Source organism: Brassica rapa, chromosome A05 (assembly GCF_000309985.2).
Source record: "Brassica rapa cultivar Chiifu-401-42 chromosome A05, CAAS_Brap_v3.01, whole genome shotgun sequence".
Taxonomy (NCBI): Eukaryota; Viridiplantae; Streptophyta; class Magnoliopsida; order Brassicales; family Brassicaceae; genus Brassica; species Brassica rapa.
The window spans coordinates 7,673,538-7,691,497 of record NC_024799.2 but is presented as its reverse complement, the minus strand read 5'-3'; the positions used below and the strand labels follow the sequence as shown (position 1 = coordinate 7,691,497).

The following is a 17,960-nucleotide window of genomic DNA, read 5'->3' as shown; positions in this document are numbered from 1 at the left end:
TGAGTTACAACAACACCAACACTCAGAAACTGTGACAACATGAAAGCGATTAAAAGCACGGTTCATGATATATTTCATAAAGTTTCTACGCCCAAGAGCCGCCAAAATAGAATGGAGGAACAATCCAACATAGATTGGTTTATATATTAATTTATCTGCCTCCATGGGACCCAAAACCAAAACCATAACCCTTGGCTATTCATGAATTTCCCTTCAGCTTTGTTTTTTCCTCGCGTTGCATTTTATGGAGATCAATCTTTGGAACATCCACGCCTTTCTTCTTACCCGAATCCGACTTGTTGCCTGACCTTGTCTTGCTTTTCTTGCTGCTTTGATTCTTAGCTATTGATACAGCAGCTTCTCTCGGAGCTGTGTTTGGTTGTTGATTCCCACAGACCTGATCAGAAGGCTTGTTCTCTTTCTTGTTACCCGAAACCAAACTGTTGGCTGATTCAGGCTTTCTCTGATTATTGCTTTGCTGCCTAGGCATCGATGAAGCTTCTGTTGGAGCCGTGTTGAAGCCATGCTGTCGATTCCTTTTCCTCTTTCTAGAAGAAGGCTTAGTCTCTTTCAGACTCGGAGACCAAAAGAGAGAGCTAAGGAAAGAGTTCGGTTTCTCCTCCCTTCCACCAGTTTCATACATCTCAGTCTTCGAATGTTTTGATGAAAGTCCCGCATGGCCATCATATGAGAGAATACAAGCTATTGCATGCATAGAAGCTCCAAGATGAGGCGGCAAATTCTCCCGTGGATGTCTCACTTTGAACAAGATGGACGCCGTTAGTCGTTCACGCAAAATGTACATTTGAGCAACTTCAAGGGCTGTGGTTTTGAAAGGCAGCCACCGATCAACTACCAACTTGACTGAATTTTCAGGCGAAGACATCACTTTCTCACCACCCCTACTCTCTACTTTATTTATATTGATCCTCTCTTCATTACTAGAATCTCCTTCTTCTTCTTCTTCTTCTTCCTCACTATCATCAACATCACTACTCTCTATAGGAGCTACAGCTATCTCTGTTGAGATCAGCAACAAAGGAAGATCGCGAGCAACGGTGCAGTTTCTTATGTGCATGCCTCCATCTCCACGTGTGATCTCATCGAACACAACTAAAGATTCATCATACTCCCTCGACGACAAGTTGAAGTTGTTGGAAAGCGAATGCACACGGACTTTGGCACCACTCGCAGTCTCTACTATAGATCTTCTATTTTTACCAAAAGATGGGCACAGTCTTCCAACCATAGGATACAATCCTACCGCTAGGACGGCACGGAGTATACCCGGATCACTGGAGTTCTGGCTACAACTCGAGATGTCGCTTGGAATAATCCCGTGTCTTTTAAGTTCCGACTCAAGCTGGCTACGCATCTGATCCAACATCTTCATAGCACTTGGGGAGACAAAGTACTGAGAGCAAAACTCAGCCAAAAGACCTTTTTCTTTAGCGTTTTTCCAGCATTCAAAGGCGGCAACAACCGCTAGGTGATCGCTGTCACCGCCACAGAGCGACGCGAGCTCAAGTTTCGCAGCAGCAGCTTTCTGTCTTTCAACGGGCGACATAGGCATTGTAAACGGTTCCTTGTAGTCGGCTGCACACGCCAGTGTAAGTGCTGGATCCAGACAGTTTACTAATACAGCGAAGAAAAGCATTTTGCTTATAAGAGGATGAACCGGGAGATGACCAAACTTCTCTCCGAGTTCTGTCAGCTCTTCCTCAGGTGTCAGGGCCCCGATGTTCTGTAGGATGCTCAAGGCGTTTGCAATGCTTTGATCAACAGGCGGGTCCAACAACTTCTGAAGGAAATCATTTGCTTTACAATTTGGATCAAGTATCTTAACCTGTAAGCAGAGTTCTTCTACAGGCATCCTCTTAATCTCAGGAACTTTAAACTCCGGCATAGAGGCTGCACGAAGTCTAGAATAGAGATGATAACAAATGCCAGGTTGGCAACGGCCTGCTCGACCCTCACGCTGTTTAGCATTTGCTTTGGAGACCCAAGAAGATTGAAGAGTTGAAACGTTATTGTGAGGATCATAGCTCTTCTCCTTCATCCGGCCACTATCTATCACATAAACCACATCATCAATGGTAACTGCTGATTCAGCAATATTAGTCGCAAGCACAATCTTGCGGCAACCTCGTGGAGGGCGGCTAAATACTTTCTTCTGTTCCCCTGCTGGAACCATTGAGTGAAGACATATGATGTCGAATTTACTGCTATCTTTGAAAAAAGGGCTATCAAGTAGTCTCTGTCTTGTTTTGTTTATATCATCCCAACCAGGTAGAAAAACAAGAACAGCACCACCACAATCTTCTGAATCACCACATATCTTCCTTACTAGCTGGAGTATAAGACTCACATCGACCTGCTCCGGATTGATTGTCGCCATGTACTTATCAAGTAACTGTTGTGCTTGCTGAGAGTTAGACTGTGAATTTTCAGCATGCTCCCTGATGATTTGAGCAGCCTCTGGCTGATTCTCTGCTTCGGCCAGTTCTAACGCTGTCATACCATCTTTAGACTTTAATATCGAGTCTGCGCCAAATGAGAGGAGCATGCAGACATCGCTGATCCTTCCCTTTCCAGCAAAGACCATAAGTGGTGTTAGCCCAGTTGATTGGTGCTGATAGTTGAAGACCTGTGGACTTCCCTGAGAAGAAACTAGATCTAAGAGGGCATCGAACTCATCATTTGTCCAAGCCAAGATGATTGCTTCGTCTAAAGCAAGTTTATCTTCATCAGTCAAGTTCTGGACCGGTATACTCAAGTTGGTAGAGCATAGATTGTTATTATCTCCACCTGATTTAAGAATAGAGAGCACATCCTCCAGATATAAGCTTCTCACCTGCAGACACAAAGAAAGGAGATTATACTTGGGCATAACAGAAACACAAGGTTTGAGAAAGAGATAAAAGAGAAATTAACTGGATAAGTGAATCCAGGGACACGGACAACAGGGCAACCTCCAAAATATCCAGAAAATCTCTCAGCATCAAGCGTAGCACTCATTAGAATCTGTTGATCCAGAAAATATTCAAAAATCAGCTAAATAATACTGTAGCCAGGCCATATTGACATTTACCAAGTCTATAATGCCCAGCTATCTCAGGTTCCTAGGCCATATATAAAATTTCGTCGGAGTTCTTTCTTTCTTCTTTTGTTATACGTTTATCATAGCAGTGCAAAATAAAAGAAAGACATAGAGCGTAACTAACCAGACGGAGATGAGGATTTGATGGAAGCAAGTCCCTGCAAATTTAAACAAAAAAGCATTGGAAACTAATCTGAATTTCTGCCATCCACTCAAAGAAATTGAAATAGTATCTTTATCATGGCTTGCAGCTTCAGAAACACATGTGCACCACTATGGTATATGAATTGCAGTGGGCAACAAAATGAACAATAGTCTTATCATCAGTTTCTTCGGTCACGTTGAGTTGACTTGTATGATAAACATTTTGATAGTTTGAGAAGGCTAGGAATCTACCTTATAATTGCCAACATGAAATCGGAGTAGCAATCCCTTTCATGGATTTCATCCTACAAACAAAGTAACATTTAGGTTACTGACTAATGAAGACAGCCAAAGAATCAAATAAAGAGCCAAGAAAAAGAGCGGAGAATCTTAGATGACAAAACAATAACAAGATGGCATGCCACAGTGACAGACAGTTCACAATTTCATTTTATATCTTCAAGCAATTTAATTTTCTGAAGAAGTCCGGCATATAGATATGAAACACATACTTAATGAACACATGATAGTGGATGAAATAAAGAAGATCTCAAGTACCACAATGATGTGAGTTATGTCGGAAACATAGCTAACAGAGCCCTTGCCTACAAGCACCCTCAGGAGAATGCCATTGGTGCAGAAAACAACTGATGAGCGCCTTCCACCTTTGCTCTGCAGTCTAACCTGAAATTGCAATACAAAGTCAAACTACAATACAACCCTGAAACGCACCCACTTTTGATGTCCAAACGCAAATGTAAACCTACAAAGATTAATTACCTTGTAACCAATGTTGTCTCCAATGCTTTCACCTCTTTCACAGGATATTCTTTCAGAAACTTCAAGACAGGAATGAAAAACATTAAGAAAGATGTTTACAGCACACAGCATACATGTAGTTGAAACCAAAAATTCAAAAGATCAACCTGACATGGCAGAGATACGACGAGGTTGGGTGCAAACAATTTTGCAAGTCTCTTTTTTGGCTGACCACATATGGTCTAAAAGATATTGAGGCACCTAAAAAAAATTAACAAATAACAACAGAGGCACTTGAGAAACCTCAAAAATGAAAGATTAAGGGTAAATCAAAAGGACATTTTTTTTTTGCAGCTATTGGCTAATATAACTTCCCAGCCTCACATTGGGCACAGCCTTATAACAAAAGATATCCGTGGACGAATAAGTCAACAGCTTGACCCTCATCCAAGGGGTGATTAACTATAATATTTAAGGGGATGGTTGTACTACTTAGTTACAAGAGACAAGGAGTAACAATCACCTGAGTAGTTTTCCCGCAACCAGTTTCACCAGAAATGAGAATAACCTGGCATATAGAATAAGAACATCACCATATTCATACAAATTATATCTCAAATTCTGAAGTAAAAGAACAAATAAAACATATCAAATAAAAGTTCACAGAACCTGGTTGGATTCAACAGCAGAGGTAATTGCGTCTCTAAATGATGCAATGGGAAGCTTTGACCGCAGCTTAGAGATCTGTAATACAAACCAATAAAAACAATTTCCTTTCAGTCGCTGCTGCTATATGTCCTTAGCCTAGAACTCAAGAACTGAGTATTCCTAACCTCTTGGAGAGCTTTATCTTTCCTTAGCCTAGAACTCAAAGACGCCGCCTTTTCTACAATCTCGTCACAACTAATCTGTGGCTTCCGGAAAAAGTCATCATCTCTCCATCGCCCTTGTTTACCTGAACGACCTACATACTTGTTAAACGACGTTTCAGCAGCGTCTCCGTCACAAGGTGGATAGTGAGTAAACAAGTCCTGCAGAATAGCATCAGCCCCTGGCGGAAACGAGACACATCTGAGCTTCTCTCTGTTTGACTTCCATCCATTCTTGTGACTCCTTTTGTATATGGAAAGACACCTTTGATCCCCACGCCTACAAAGCATATCCACAATATTAAAAATAAAAACTTTAATCAGAGACACAAAACATTGTTAAGAGTACTACAACGAACTCACTCACTCACCCAGAACTTTTGGATCGAAGACCCATTTTCCGACACATCAGATGAATGACTCTACGTTCGCTGTTTGAAAGATTATGCTCAAACGTGTAAGCTACACAATGCAATAGACAAAAAGCAAACACATCTCAATCAAACATTCGCAACTAGAGCTTTTGTCTTGATCAATCATGAGAGAGAAGACTTGCCTTCGTTAGCGGAGGCTCGAAAGTCTTGGATGACCTTAGAAGCCCAAATCCTAGTTGCTTTGACGGAAGGTTGCTCGCCAGCTGCATTTTCAGACGTGGACCTCTTGTTCCCCATCGCTTATTAGGGTTTCGTCTGTCTCTCTGTCTGAGAAAAGAAAAGCAGTAGAGGGCGAAGAAACTGTACGGCGTCTATGTAATTGTTCGATGAGTTTTCTGCTTAGGTATGTCAATTCCACGGGCTGGGTGGATTTGGACTGTGTCCTGATGGACTTATTTTTTGGGCTTATTTGTTCTTGGACGTTTTTGGGCGAAGTCCAAATAGGACAATAACCAAATAGCTAACCATAACGAGTTGGACTATTCATGGAATTTAGACGTCTACTTAATGTAAAAAATCTAATTTTTAATTTAAAGAATATACAGATTCTAAATTTTATATATATAAAATATTTAAAGTCTTAAACTTAAACTTAAACTTAAACTCCATGTTTTACAAAAGATACTTAAACTTAAACTCTTCATGTTTTACAAAAGATACTTAAACTTTCATGCTTCATTCCTTCGCTTACTCTCACATCCTTCTCTTCTTTCTTCCTCAATTTCACCTTCCTTCTTCTTTTTCTTCTTCTTCTTTTTCTTCACAAGCAAATCCACAAGTAAACATGCAAGCAAATCAGTATAAAAATCACAGCAGCCAAGTAAAGAGACATATAAACAATGCAGTTGAGTAAAGAGACATATAAACATTTCAGTATAAAATCAGAAAACTTACTCTTCACTTCAAACCCATGCAGCCAATTTCTTCCACAAATGAGAGCATTTGATGGAAGAAGTCAGCTTCTATATTTGATAAAAACACGGCTTCCAGCACTGAATGACGACTCAGAAGACACAGTTGTAATAAAAATTGAAAGAACATCTCACGCCATGCGGGACAGCTGTTTAAACCGTGTTGCATTGTTTTCCCAATATCTCAAGACATCTAGAGTCTTAAAGGCATCCATATCTAAAATCGGTTCATCCAAGTACACATCTAAAGCTTTTTTCCTGTTCCCGCATTTTGAGAAAAAATTGCATAAAACTCCTGCATTATGAACATAAAAACAGTAAGAACACACCAAATACTAAAACTCCTGCATTATGAACATAAAAACAGTAAGAACACACCAACTACTTACCCCATATCCAGCTGGTAAATTGTTCACCAATGTGGTTTCTGAAGTTCTAGCAGTAGTGCTCTTAGAATTCTTCTTATAAACTCCATACAATTTTTTTATCTTCTTTCGGATATGATCGATTTTCGCCTTGCTTGTTAATGGATCTAAGGTGTCATAACAATATTCCATGGCAGCAAACTTTAACTTTGGATCCAACACCGCAGTAATAGAAGAATGTCCCTGTATTATTTCCAGTACTTGTCAAACTTCAGCTTCATTGTTTCCACCATTTGACAAATTGTCTCATCATCTGAAGTCTCATGCGCTCTCAGCCAGCATTCTATTTTCCAGACTTGCATAAAGTATAAGTTCGCAGTTGGATATGATGAGCCAAATATCAGATTTGTCATCTCATCAGCTCAGCAAATAGAGACAAAAAGTCACAGATGAGTGCTCCTCTAGACCACTCCAAATCTGATGGAAAGCACTTGTAACTCGGATCTACTTCAGAGAGATTACGCAATGCTTCTCTAAACGGAACTCTAGATAACATCCGAAAGGTAGAATTCCACCTCGTTGCCACATCCAAAACAAGACCAACTTCTTTCTTGCTCCCAACAGTTTCAACACATGTTTGAAACATTTGCTCTCTCGACTCTGAAGACTTTACAAACTTCACGCTTTCTCTGATTTTCTCTAAGGCATCACTGATAACAGCCAAGCCATCTTGAACAATAAGATTCAAAATGTGTGATGCACACCATTACACACCAAATCTTTGCGAAGTTGTGTCTTTAAAACCCCTTGCATATTGTCATTTGAGGAGACATTGTCAACAGTTCTGTAAACACTTTCCAATCACACCAAAATTAAGTAGTCATCTAATCTCTATAATATTATTTGAGAAGTCAGTTTCTTATGTGTCGCGCTCATGTTAACTCTCACGATGGTTGATTACACTGATACCCTTAATGAATTAAAATATTACATTTATTATTGAAATTTTTATATAGTTTCCTTTTTCAAATTTTCCAAATATCATCCCCTATATATTAAAAGAGAAGCATTACAACATATTTTTGTAGCCACATGTCATCACCACAATCATTCTTAGAATCCTTAGAAAATATGTTGGTCCATATAAATATATAATAAACTTTTTATTAAACTAACCATAAATTAATCATAAATGTTCTTCATTGTTTCCTTAAATAAAAATCACGGAATTACCTAATGTGGCTAAAGTATATATAGCAATTAATGATTTTGAATAATAAAGATTTGATAAAAATCAGTCTATTCTCTATCATTTTTAATTCATTTTAAAATAAATTAAACAACCACATTAACTATATAATAAAAATTTAGATTTTTTCTCGTATATGTTACATTTTGAATTTTAAAAAAACGAATATAAATGACAAGTTGTTAAGAATCTCACATTGAAATTTTTGTGATCTATGGTTTAAAATTTATGTTATAACAAGATACAAATGATTACGAAATTACATAAGTATGAAGTCTCATTTTATAAATATTATATATATGCATAATAATATTTTTTAAAAATAAATTATATACCATATAAAATACATAAGTATTTTAATTTCGAATTTGCTTTGAAATTTTTTGATAAACATTTTGAACAATTATTGACAACTTAATATTTAGATTTTAAACTTTGCATTGAATGTTTTTAAAATTATAAATTACTAAAACTATTAAACATCCCACAAATTTTTTTTTTATCATTAATTTAAAATTTTTGTTATAAAGAAATACAAATGATCAAAAATAATATGAGTATAAAATATTTTTTAATAGATGTCAATATTAAAAATGTACTATGTATCTATATTAATATCATTTAAACTTAATTTTATAACATATAAAATAGAAAAAAGTGTTTGTCTGGATACATAAAATTTATTTTAAGTATTTTTACCAATTTAATTATATACGTAATAGTTACTAATTTTTTTAATTATTCAATATATATTTATTATTTCATAATATGTAAAAAATATATAATACTTATAAATAATTTATATATAATATTTATTCCACGCAAGGCGCGAATCTTAACCTAGTATATAATAAAAAGGAAACATTTATAAAGTTTAAAAATAAATTTAAAAAAGAAAATATATGTATATATAATATTATTTCATTAAAAGAAAAGTTCACAAAATAGAAATATTCCATTTTAAATAACATAATATATATAATTTTGAAGTAATAAAATATTTCTTTATATCTATATTTTCTTAGATGAAAATATATTTTTGCATATAATGTGATTTCATAAAACAAGATTCACACTCATAATCTTTTAAAACATAATTTTAAAACATCATAAAATAAAATATTTATTTTAAAACACAATTTAAACAATACAAAAATATATATTTTCAAAGTAATAGAAATAATTTTTATATATCTATCTATTTTATTAAATGATTACATAAAATAGTTAAGTAACATAAATTGATATATGTTTAATTGATAAAAAATAGTTTATAATTAATATTATTGAAATGTTTTATTTACTTTTTAAATATTTAGTTGACTATAATATATTCAATTACAGTAGTATAAATCTATTAATTATATTTTCCTTATATAATATTATATTTAAAACACAATCACACAATTTTTTTAAACTGCTTATTTTAAGAGATATTAAAAAATAAAAAGAATTAACAACAAATATCTTTTGATCAAATAATTACAAAATATTTTAAAATAACATACCACTATATACTTTAATGAGGTAGATATATTATATTTTATCATTATTAAAATTATTTGTTTTCATAATGTTAAATTTGCTTTTAAATTTTATGTTTTTATGTTTGTGGAACTTAATATGACTATAATTAAAATACCAAAGCAAATTTGAACCTCATTTTAAGATTATTTAAAATAAATTTCAGTTTACCATTTAATAAATCTAAGGCATAAAATTATTTAAAATTTATAAAATATTTTAATTATTGTAAATATTGATATGTTTTCATGAGCTTCTAAAAATGTATTAGTTACTTATGTATGTAACTTCATATTGATCATCACTTTATTTTCTGATTTTTGTTTTAAAAAAATCAACATATAATTTGATAAATATTATGAAACTACATGCATATTTAAATGATAAATAAAATTAATTTCATTTTACTTAATTATAATAAAAAATAATTATACTTCAGTTTGAATTTGAAAAAATATATGTTAACTATAGGATGACTCAAAAAATATTAACAACTGAAAATAAAATATTAACCAACTGTTATAATTTAGTTCTTTTGTAAAGTTTATATATATGCATGAAGCGGTAGAATATTATCGTTATATTAATTTACGTAATTTAGAATCAGACACTTAAGTTTATTTTATATTTCATTTTAAGCATAATATATCTTAAGTTATAAATAATCTTCCTCAAATATATTTATATATCTAAGAGAACAACCAAAGTAAATGCAAATAAGAAAATTAATAATAATTTTAATATATTTAAAATAAAATAAATATTATAGTTGAATTCAGAGAAATAGATGCAATCTAATATATCCAAATGATAACAAAAGCGACTATAAAAATAACAAAATCGACTAGATATAACATATCTAAAATCATATGTCTAATTAAAGTAATATAATATTATTAATATAAATTATACATAAAAATTATAAATTAATTTAAAATTAAAAATAAATAATAATCAATTATTATAGTATTTATTTTATAAATATTTATATCGGTGCATGAGTATGGAAAAATCACCTAGTATTTTAGTGAATACAAATACAAAATTTACTTTTTTTTACAAAAGTAAATACAAAATTTACATTATTAAAAAGGGTTATATTATATAAGATTGTTTTCTTATTGGAAAGCCTCACATCAACGAACCCTAGCCCCTAGGTTGCTTTTCTCTCTTGCACGGCGGTGATTGCTGATTTGAGCTTTATCTTTTTGTTTTTGTTCTCTGTGTGATTGTCGATCTTTAACATGGTTTCAAAAATAAAGGCAGAGGATGAGAAATCCTAAAAAGCACCGTCTCTGATTCCCTCACTTCCTGAAGATGTCATCATTGATATCTTAGCGCGTTCATCAAGATTCGACTATCCAAAGCTCTCCCTTGTTTCCAAGCACTTTCGGTCACTCGTTGCTTCGCCTGATCAATACGGATTAATGACTATCTATAATAAACTTATATTACCTGTAAAATATCTCCGAGGTTGACAAGAAGAGCTCCAGGAACCGGAGGAACTTCCACCCATTAACCATTCTGATGAACTTGAAGGCCACCAATGTGATCTTGGAGAAGAATAGTGAGAAAAGATCTGTCTGAATGGGGACTTGTGCCATAAGTTAGATCAGGCTCAGGACAAGGCGGGAAGTAACGAGAGAGCATCGATGAACCCTTTGCGCATTCCATTTCTTTCAGATGGTTAGGATTCAACCCTAAAGCTTATAATAAAATCTCAATGATTAGTTCCCCTAGTTCCATATATCCCCTTGAATACTCCAACAAGATTTCCCCTAAAACATTCAGACCAATGTAACTTTAAAACCCATCAATAGTATCAAAACCCATAAACATGATTTTCTGTAATTCTTCATCTTTGAAGATTAAGTGGCTCTATAAAACAAACCTGGCAGAAACACAATGAAGGTAGACGTATAGAGCTTCCTGTAAGATGTCACTCCATAACTCAATTGCCAATGGATGTCTATATTCTATGTGCAAGATAACCAGCGTCTATGTCACTTAATTAACCGATTCTTGAAGTTCTCTTTATTTCTTGAGGGGAATATTAATCTGACGGTACAGCCGTCTGAACATGTGTCATAATTGTTTTTGTTTTCGTATCCAATACCGCAAGAAAAAATCATAAAACTAGAAATGATTTTTTTTTTTTAACTAGAAATGATTTTATTATTCAAGTAGAAAAGGTTACAACTCTACAGACCATTATGTTCCCAAGTTTGATCCCAAGTGCAGGTGTACTCGCAAGGTTCGCAAGGTTCATTTGCCGTATGATTTCTGAGTTAGGATTCTCAAGTTTGATCTCTAAGACTTCTCTAGTAATTGACATGCTCGCCATCATGTGCGAGTGGGAGATATTGGTTTATGGTTGGTTTGCGCCCATGATTAGGCAGCATACCGAACCGGTTTAGTTAACTGGTAGTTGTTGGTTAAACTCCATAAATGAACCTATGCAACTCTTCATGAATGTATGTGTTTGTTCATTGAAGATATGTGTCTCTTCCTTGAAGATATGTGACTCTTCACATATATATCCTTTGATTGTCTATAAATAAGACACATGCATTGCAAAGAGAAGAGGTCGATATAGAAGTAATAACAAGATAATATTAGAGAGAGAGAGAAACGTTTTAGAAAGAGAAAGCTATAAGAATCAACTAGAAATGCACTTGAACGGTGACAAGTGGTTGATTTCCATCTGGGATTTCATCCCCGACTTGCCAGATTGTATCAAGTAGTGTTCACCGCTAAACCGGGCTAAAGGTATGTCTTCGGTTTAACCCGCTTCCGCATTAGAATCTCTAACATTTTATTGTTCAAGTAGAAAAGGTTACAACTCAACAGACCATTATGCATTATATAGTTTTAGTGACCAGACTGAATCTAAACAGCTTTCCGACTTACGGACAGCATTTATAGCAGCCAATAATTTGTAAGCAGCAGCCGTGGTGGCAACCCGAGTATCTGTATCCCCATTGTCCCTTTCTGTTGTATCCCACATTAATTGGTCCTTCCTTGTCTACCCCATTTCGTTCTCCGTTGTAGCCTCCACGGCCACCATCACCACTTTGGATTGTTTCCTCACTCCCCAATTTAACAGTGCCTGTCCAAAACAACATGTTATTTCAAAAATATTGTTTAGCATGGGGAAATGTGTATTTACTCTGCCGGAGTTCAAAATTAGTTTCTCTTACCTTTTAAAATTATTCGGAACTCTTGTTTTTTATATAAACTACGTCTTGATTTATATGATAATTAATACGTAACTAAGTGTGGTTTCACTTTTAGTAAGTCCCGAAAATTTGACCACCGTACAAACCCACTTTTTTTTTGGACTTAGAGATCGTCTAAGAGTTAGATAAAACTAGTAATTAAATGTTACATACTTAGGGTGCAGTTAGTCTTGCAAACATTTTGGTTGATAAAACACTGTACAGTTTGATTGTATATTTTACGTACCCGACTGGCTTTCAGATGCTCCGACTACTTCTGAGACAAGGAGGAAAAGAGTAAAGAAACCCAACAGAAACAAAGCCTTGGAAGCCATTTTATTCAACTGCTTATGTTATAACAATCTTGATAAAAAAAAAGAAGTAATGAATGAAAAATGTTACACTGAATGCCTGCTATTTACAGAGAACGAGGATGATAGGATAAGTATTGAAGTGGATGGAAATTATCAGAATAAGGAAAGTCATGGTTGGTGGTTGGACTCATAGTAAGTCAATTCAAATTTGAAACTCCATAAACGGCAAGCCATACTAAGTCTTCGGATTTTTGTCAACGTCTTAAACTAGCCATTGGAGATAAAAGAATCCCCTTAGTGGACAGTCTGGACTATTGTAGAATTGGGAATTTAGTTTAGTGGGTCAACACCGTTTGACCGCCGTGGGGCTGATATGGGTATTTTTTTCAAATTGTTTATGCGAAGCGGATGATTTCAGATGGATGTGGGTCGATATATTTTACATCATGGATATGCAGCCAAACCCACACACTTTATAGTTGATTACTTTTGTCATGAGAAATAGTGATTGTGTTTGTTTTTTTTTTTTTTGGTAAAAATGTTAAGATTTTATATGATTTTAAGAGTTTTGATAAAAGTTAGACCACCCACAGTGGAGGTATTGAAAATAAGTTTCAACTGTTGAATACCCTGCAATGAGAGTGTTGAAATATTGTGTCTATCTCTATGGATTCAACATTCGTTGGAAAATTTAACATGTTGATAAAATTTTACGTGGACCAGTTTTGCCACTTGGCTTAAATTGATTAGATAGAAATGTTGTGTACATTTACTTTATTTTTAATTTTTACCCAATAACTAAAACTCATTTATTATATAATATTTTTATTTTTAAATAATAAAATTATATCAAAATTCATAACTTTTTACAATCTATAAATAGAGACTACTCTTATATATTTCATTTGGACACACAAAAAAACGTTATTTTTTCCTCTAATTAACTAGTTTAGTGTTTTAAACCTTTTTTGTTAAATAAATCCTAATAATAACCTTTTTAAAATTCAAATTTTTTCTTATTAAAAGTTACATTATTTTAGTTTTTAAGTTAATTAGAATCAAAAATATTATTAATATATAGTGATTATATTATAAAGATAAAAATATGAATTAAAAATGGTGGGGTATAGTGTTGAATATTTATAAACAAACCAGTGTAAAGGTTAAAAATGAAAAGGATGTTGAATAAATTAGGTGGATGAAAAAGAAGATGATATGGAATGTTAAAAAAAAAATTGGGTGTTAAAAATGAAATGGGTGTTGAAAGCATCGTGCATGGTCTTACAAAGACACTAGTACAAACATGAGAAATAGTGATTGTGTTTGTCAAACAAAATTGTTCCCTTGATATAGTTGGTTTGTTTCGTTTTGTCATGAATCATGGAAGTACACGAGAGATAATACAAATGTAATTGATACTACTCACTTGTACTCCATTTTTCCTGTTGTTGGATCAAATATCACCCATCGTTCGTTCCATTTTCTCAGCGGATTCATTATATACATAACCAGAGTTAAGCAACGGATTCGAAAAGACTTTAGAGAGATAGTATAACACTCCTCCCCTTTATGAGCTTTTTACTAAGATGTAGTACTCTCAACACGCAGGACAATTGTGCTGTATCAAATTCTATTATAGATTAAAAAATAATAATTCAAATATAGATTAAAGACCATATATAACTTTGGATCTAAAATGAGATCATATCCTGTATATGCGGCATATTTTGTTTCTACAAATATATGAGTGTTGGTTAAAAATAGCCTAGCTAAATAAATAATAAATAGAGAAATTGCACTGTATGGCTATCAAAAAATATTATAATTCACCCTATAACTAAATGCCTTAACTTTTCACTGTTTCTCTTGCTTTTGATATAATATAGCCATATTGTCCCTGTTCGAAACCGGGAAAACCTACTAGTTATAATATTAAATTAATAATTATTATTCTGCAAAAATAAATTGTGTCTTTTTAAGAGTCACACCTTTTCCACAATAACTTTTTATTGGTAACAATCAGAGAAATTGAGTAGTTCCACCCCAGATTCTCTCCGTACTGTGTTTTCCCCGACTTTAATCACGGCGCTAGTTTGACTAAGAAGGCGTTTGCGAAGAGGATGCTGTTGTCTGAGTTTCCGGCTCAACGCTTTCAAAATCTACAGAAGAGACAAGAAAGTAACAGGCCCGTCGGCATTTGCGTCGATTTTCGCCGATTTGCATTCCTACTGTACGTTTCGATTTGCTCGATTCGATTTCATGAATCTGAAATTGCATGTCAGAATCTGTTTATTAACATATAGTAACCGCAAGTTAGGGGTTTTCTCTTTGCATAGTATGGTTTCTTCTATTCTATTTCTAAGTCATTCCATCTGAGTGAGTTGGTAAATGGAATAGCTTTGTAAAAGTTAATTGATGTATATAGATAGTCATGTTAACACATTTACCTTTTTTCGGTGTCTCAGATTTTTAATGGACAATTTAGGGATGCCAAGTTGATTGTTCAAAACTGGATTTGCACTAGCTGGCTGGAAAAGGGTAAATAACTATTTCAACCTCTGTTGAATTGAACTGTCCAAGACTGACTAGAGGACGACCATTTGGAATTGTAGAAACATTACGAGGAATTATTGCGATGGGGTCCCATACATTCTCTGTAATACTATTTTCTAATTTGAGACTTATGTTATATTGCTATACTATTTTATCATGTTTCATTCCATCTGACGATTACTAAAAAGTGATCTATTTTGTTTAGAAATATAGTTTGTAATTTTCTTAAGTTTTAATTATTGTTACATGTTTTTAAGCCTGTAAAAATCGTACTATGATCTATATTGTATAGTTTAATATTTACATAATATAATTTAATATTACGTAATATTATGTATTTTGTAGATTTTGATATTTAGATTTAGGGTTTATATTTGGGCTAGGGTTTACTGAATTGAATTAGGGGTTAGTATTTAAAAGGTGAAGGGGTATGGTTAGACATTTCATAGTTTCACCAATATGTACTATGTTATTTATTTTGTTTCATTCTATTTGGGTTTCTGGTTTATATTTGGGTTAGAGTTTAGTGATTAAAGTTTAGGGTTTAGTATTTTGAAGGTGAGGGGATATAGTTGAGGTCAGCATCAACTTCTTTTATGTAATCATAGACATTTCATAATTTCAACGATATGTACTGTGCTATTTATTTTGTTCCATTATATTTGGGTTTATGGTTTACCAGTAACAACATATGATTTGCTACGAGGATATAAGAGGGTTTATATTTTCTTGTTGTATCATTGTTATAAATCGATTTATTTTTAGGGTTTTAGGTATAGTAAGTTGCGGGTGTGAGCGGCTTTAATATGTAGGTTTTCCCAGTAAGGTTTATCATAGTACTTAGATTGTATGATATAACCCATATGCAACCTTTCAAACCAAATAATTCATAGATTTAATATCAGAAAACAATTTATAGATTGTATTTTGGTTTATAGGTTCCTGACTAGGGTTTAGATTTACTAAGTAGGAGTTTCGGTATATTATTTAGTGGTTGTGGTAATTAAGTGAAAAGCCTATGTCTTATCTATGTAGTGTTTAGTGATTAGTGGCTAGAGTTTAGTTTATGGAAGATTGAGGTTGACATTGAATTATGGTTTATATTGTCATGTAGGGTTTAGTGATTAGTTGATAGGGTTTAGTTTATGTATGATTGGGGTTGACATTAGGGCAAGTATTACCACCTTCCATGAAGGCATAACCATATCAACATTTGAGAAATATGTTAAAATGATCTTTAGATTACAATTACATTTTAACCTTTTCTATTCCATATGTCTGATGTAGAATAGTAATGCATCTTACTGAAATTTCAAAATTTGGATTAGTTTATGAAATATTGAGGTTAACATTGGATTATGGATTTTTTGGGACTTGGCATTTAAAAATTAGAATAGCGTTTAATATTTAGTGGTCGTGAATGTGATTACAATTATATACTATTTTAGTGATATGGAATATACTTTTTTTATTAAAAAACTTTCTATGTTATCTATTCATTTTACTATCCATAATAACTAAGCATGCGGTAAATAATGTTGTGACGTTGCTTTTTTATGTGATGTGCTATTAATATATCGACGTCAACCACAATAACCTCTACCGGATCAAAGATGTGCTAAATGTTAGTTTCTGCATTATATCAAAATCAATGACATTTACTTAATTTCTTCTCCAAATATGACTAGTTCACAAATAAGCCCTAATAAATATGTATAAATCCCCCTATATATTAAAAGAGAAATCACTTTAGTGATTTCTGGTGACGTGTCGCTCATAGGTGAAGTTTCAATTTAATTGTTATAATTTGATTGGTCGATTGTTCTTAATTTTTATTTATATAATTTAGATCTAAAAATTCAAGGTAAGTCTAAAATCACTTAACACCACTTGCCATATAATCTAAAGAATATTACAAATAACAATTTATGGAAACTAATTCTCGAAATTATAGAAAGATTAATAATGTTTTATTTATCACTTTCAATATTTATTAACTATAAAATATAATGAACGAAATTTTATATAAGATAATTATAATAGTTTTTTACTCTACTTGATGAATTGTATTCGAATATAATTATATAATAACTATTTTAAATATAACAAAATCCAAACATGTTTATTAATATTATTTTTAAATTATTTATCGTTTTTTAAAGAATAAATTTATCAAAATTTTAAAATAACTTATGAATAGTTTAAATGTAAGTTACCTTATTTATTTTGCAAAGTAACTTATGAATAATTTTTTTTTCTTGCGCAAGTTGCAAAGTAACTTATGAATAGTTTAAATGTAAGTTACCTTATTTATTTTAAACATTTCTTGTCCAAGTTATTATCACATTTATTAAAATTTTAAATGGCAATTTACCTTAATGTTTCTAAATTTTTTAATTCGTTTGTAATGACTTACCTTATTACAACTAGGTAAGAAACCCGTGCGATATCGTACGGAAACTCATTTTATAAAAAAAAAGTCATATTTTATGTCAAAATACATTTAAAAACTTGTTTACA

The 17,960-nt window shown here is 32.9% G+C and overlaps 1 protein-coding gene and 2 long non-coding RNA genes across 3 annotated transcripts; 1 reads left to right on the top strand and 2 right to left on the bottom strand.

The window, feature by feature from the left end:
* Positions 1-45: 45 nt before the first annotated feature.
* Positions 46-5,870, bottom strand: LOC103867932 (DExH-box ATP-dependent RNA helicase DExH6). The gene is made up of 12 exons (XM_009146025.3): positions 5,429-5,870; positions 5,244-5,334; positions 4,837-5,152; positions 4,673-4,747; positions 4,527-4,571; positions 4,171-4,264; positions 4,025-4,083; positions 3,803-3,928; positions 3,497-3,549; positions 3,225-3,258; positions 2,935-3,024; positions 46-2,854 (listed from the first exon to the last, which is right to left on the bottom strand). Exons 1-12 carry the CDS (start codon positions 5,541-5,543, stop codon positions 200-202), a joined length of 3,753 nt encoding a protein of 1,250 aa, XP_009144273.2. The 5' UTR covers positions 5,544-5,870; the 3' UTR covers positions 46-199.
* Positions 5,871-9,980: 4,110 nt separating this feature from the next.
* LOC103867931 lies at positions 9,981-12,952 on the bottom strand. Its single transcript, XR_004458367.1, has 2 exons — positions 12,821-12,952; positions 9,981-12,464 (listed from the first exon to the last, which is right to left on the bottom strand). It is a non-coding gene; the product is annotated as an uncharacterized LOC103867931 (long non-coding RNA).
* Positions 12,953-14,876: 1,924 nt separating this feature from the next.
* Positions 14,877-15,702, top strand: LOC117134185. The gene is made up of 2 exons (XR_004458366.1): positions 14,877-15,117; positions 15,353-15,702. It is a non-coding gene; the product is annotated as an uncharacterized LOC117134185 (long non-coding RNA).
* The last annotated feature ends 2,258 nt before the right edge of the window (positions 15,703-17,960 follow it).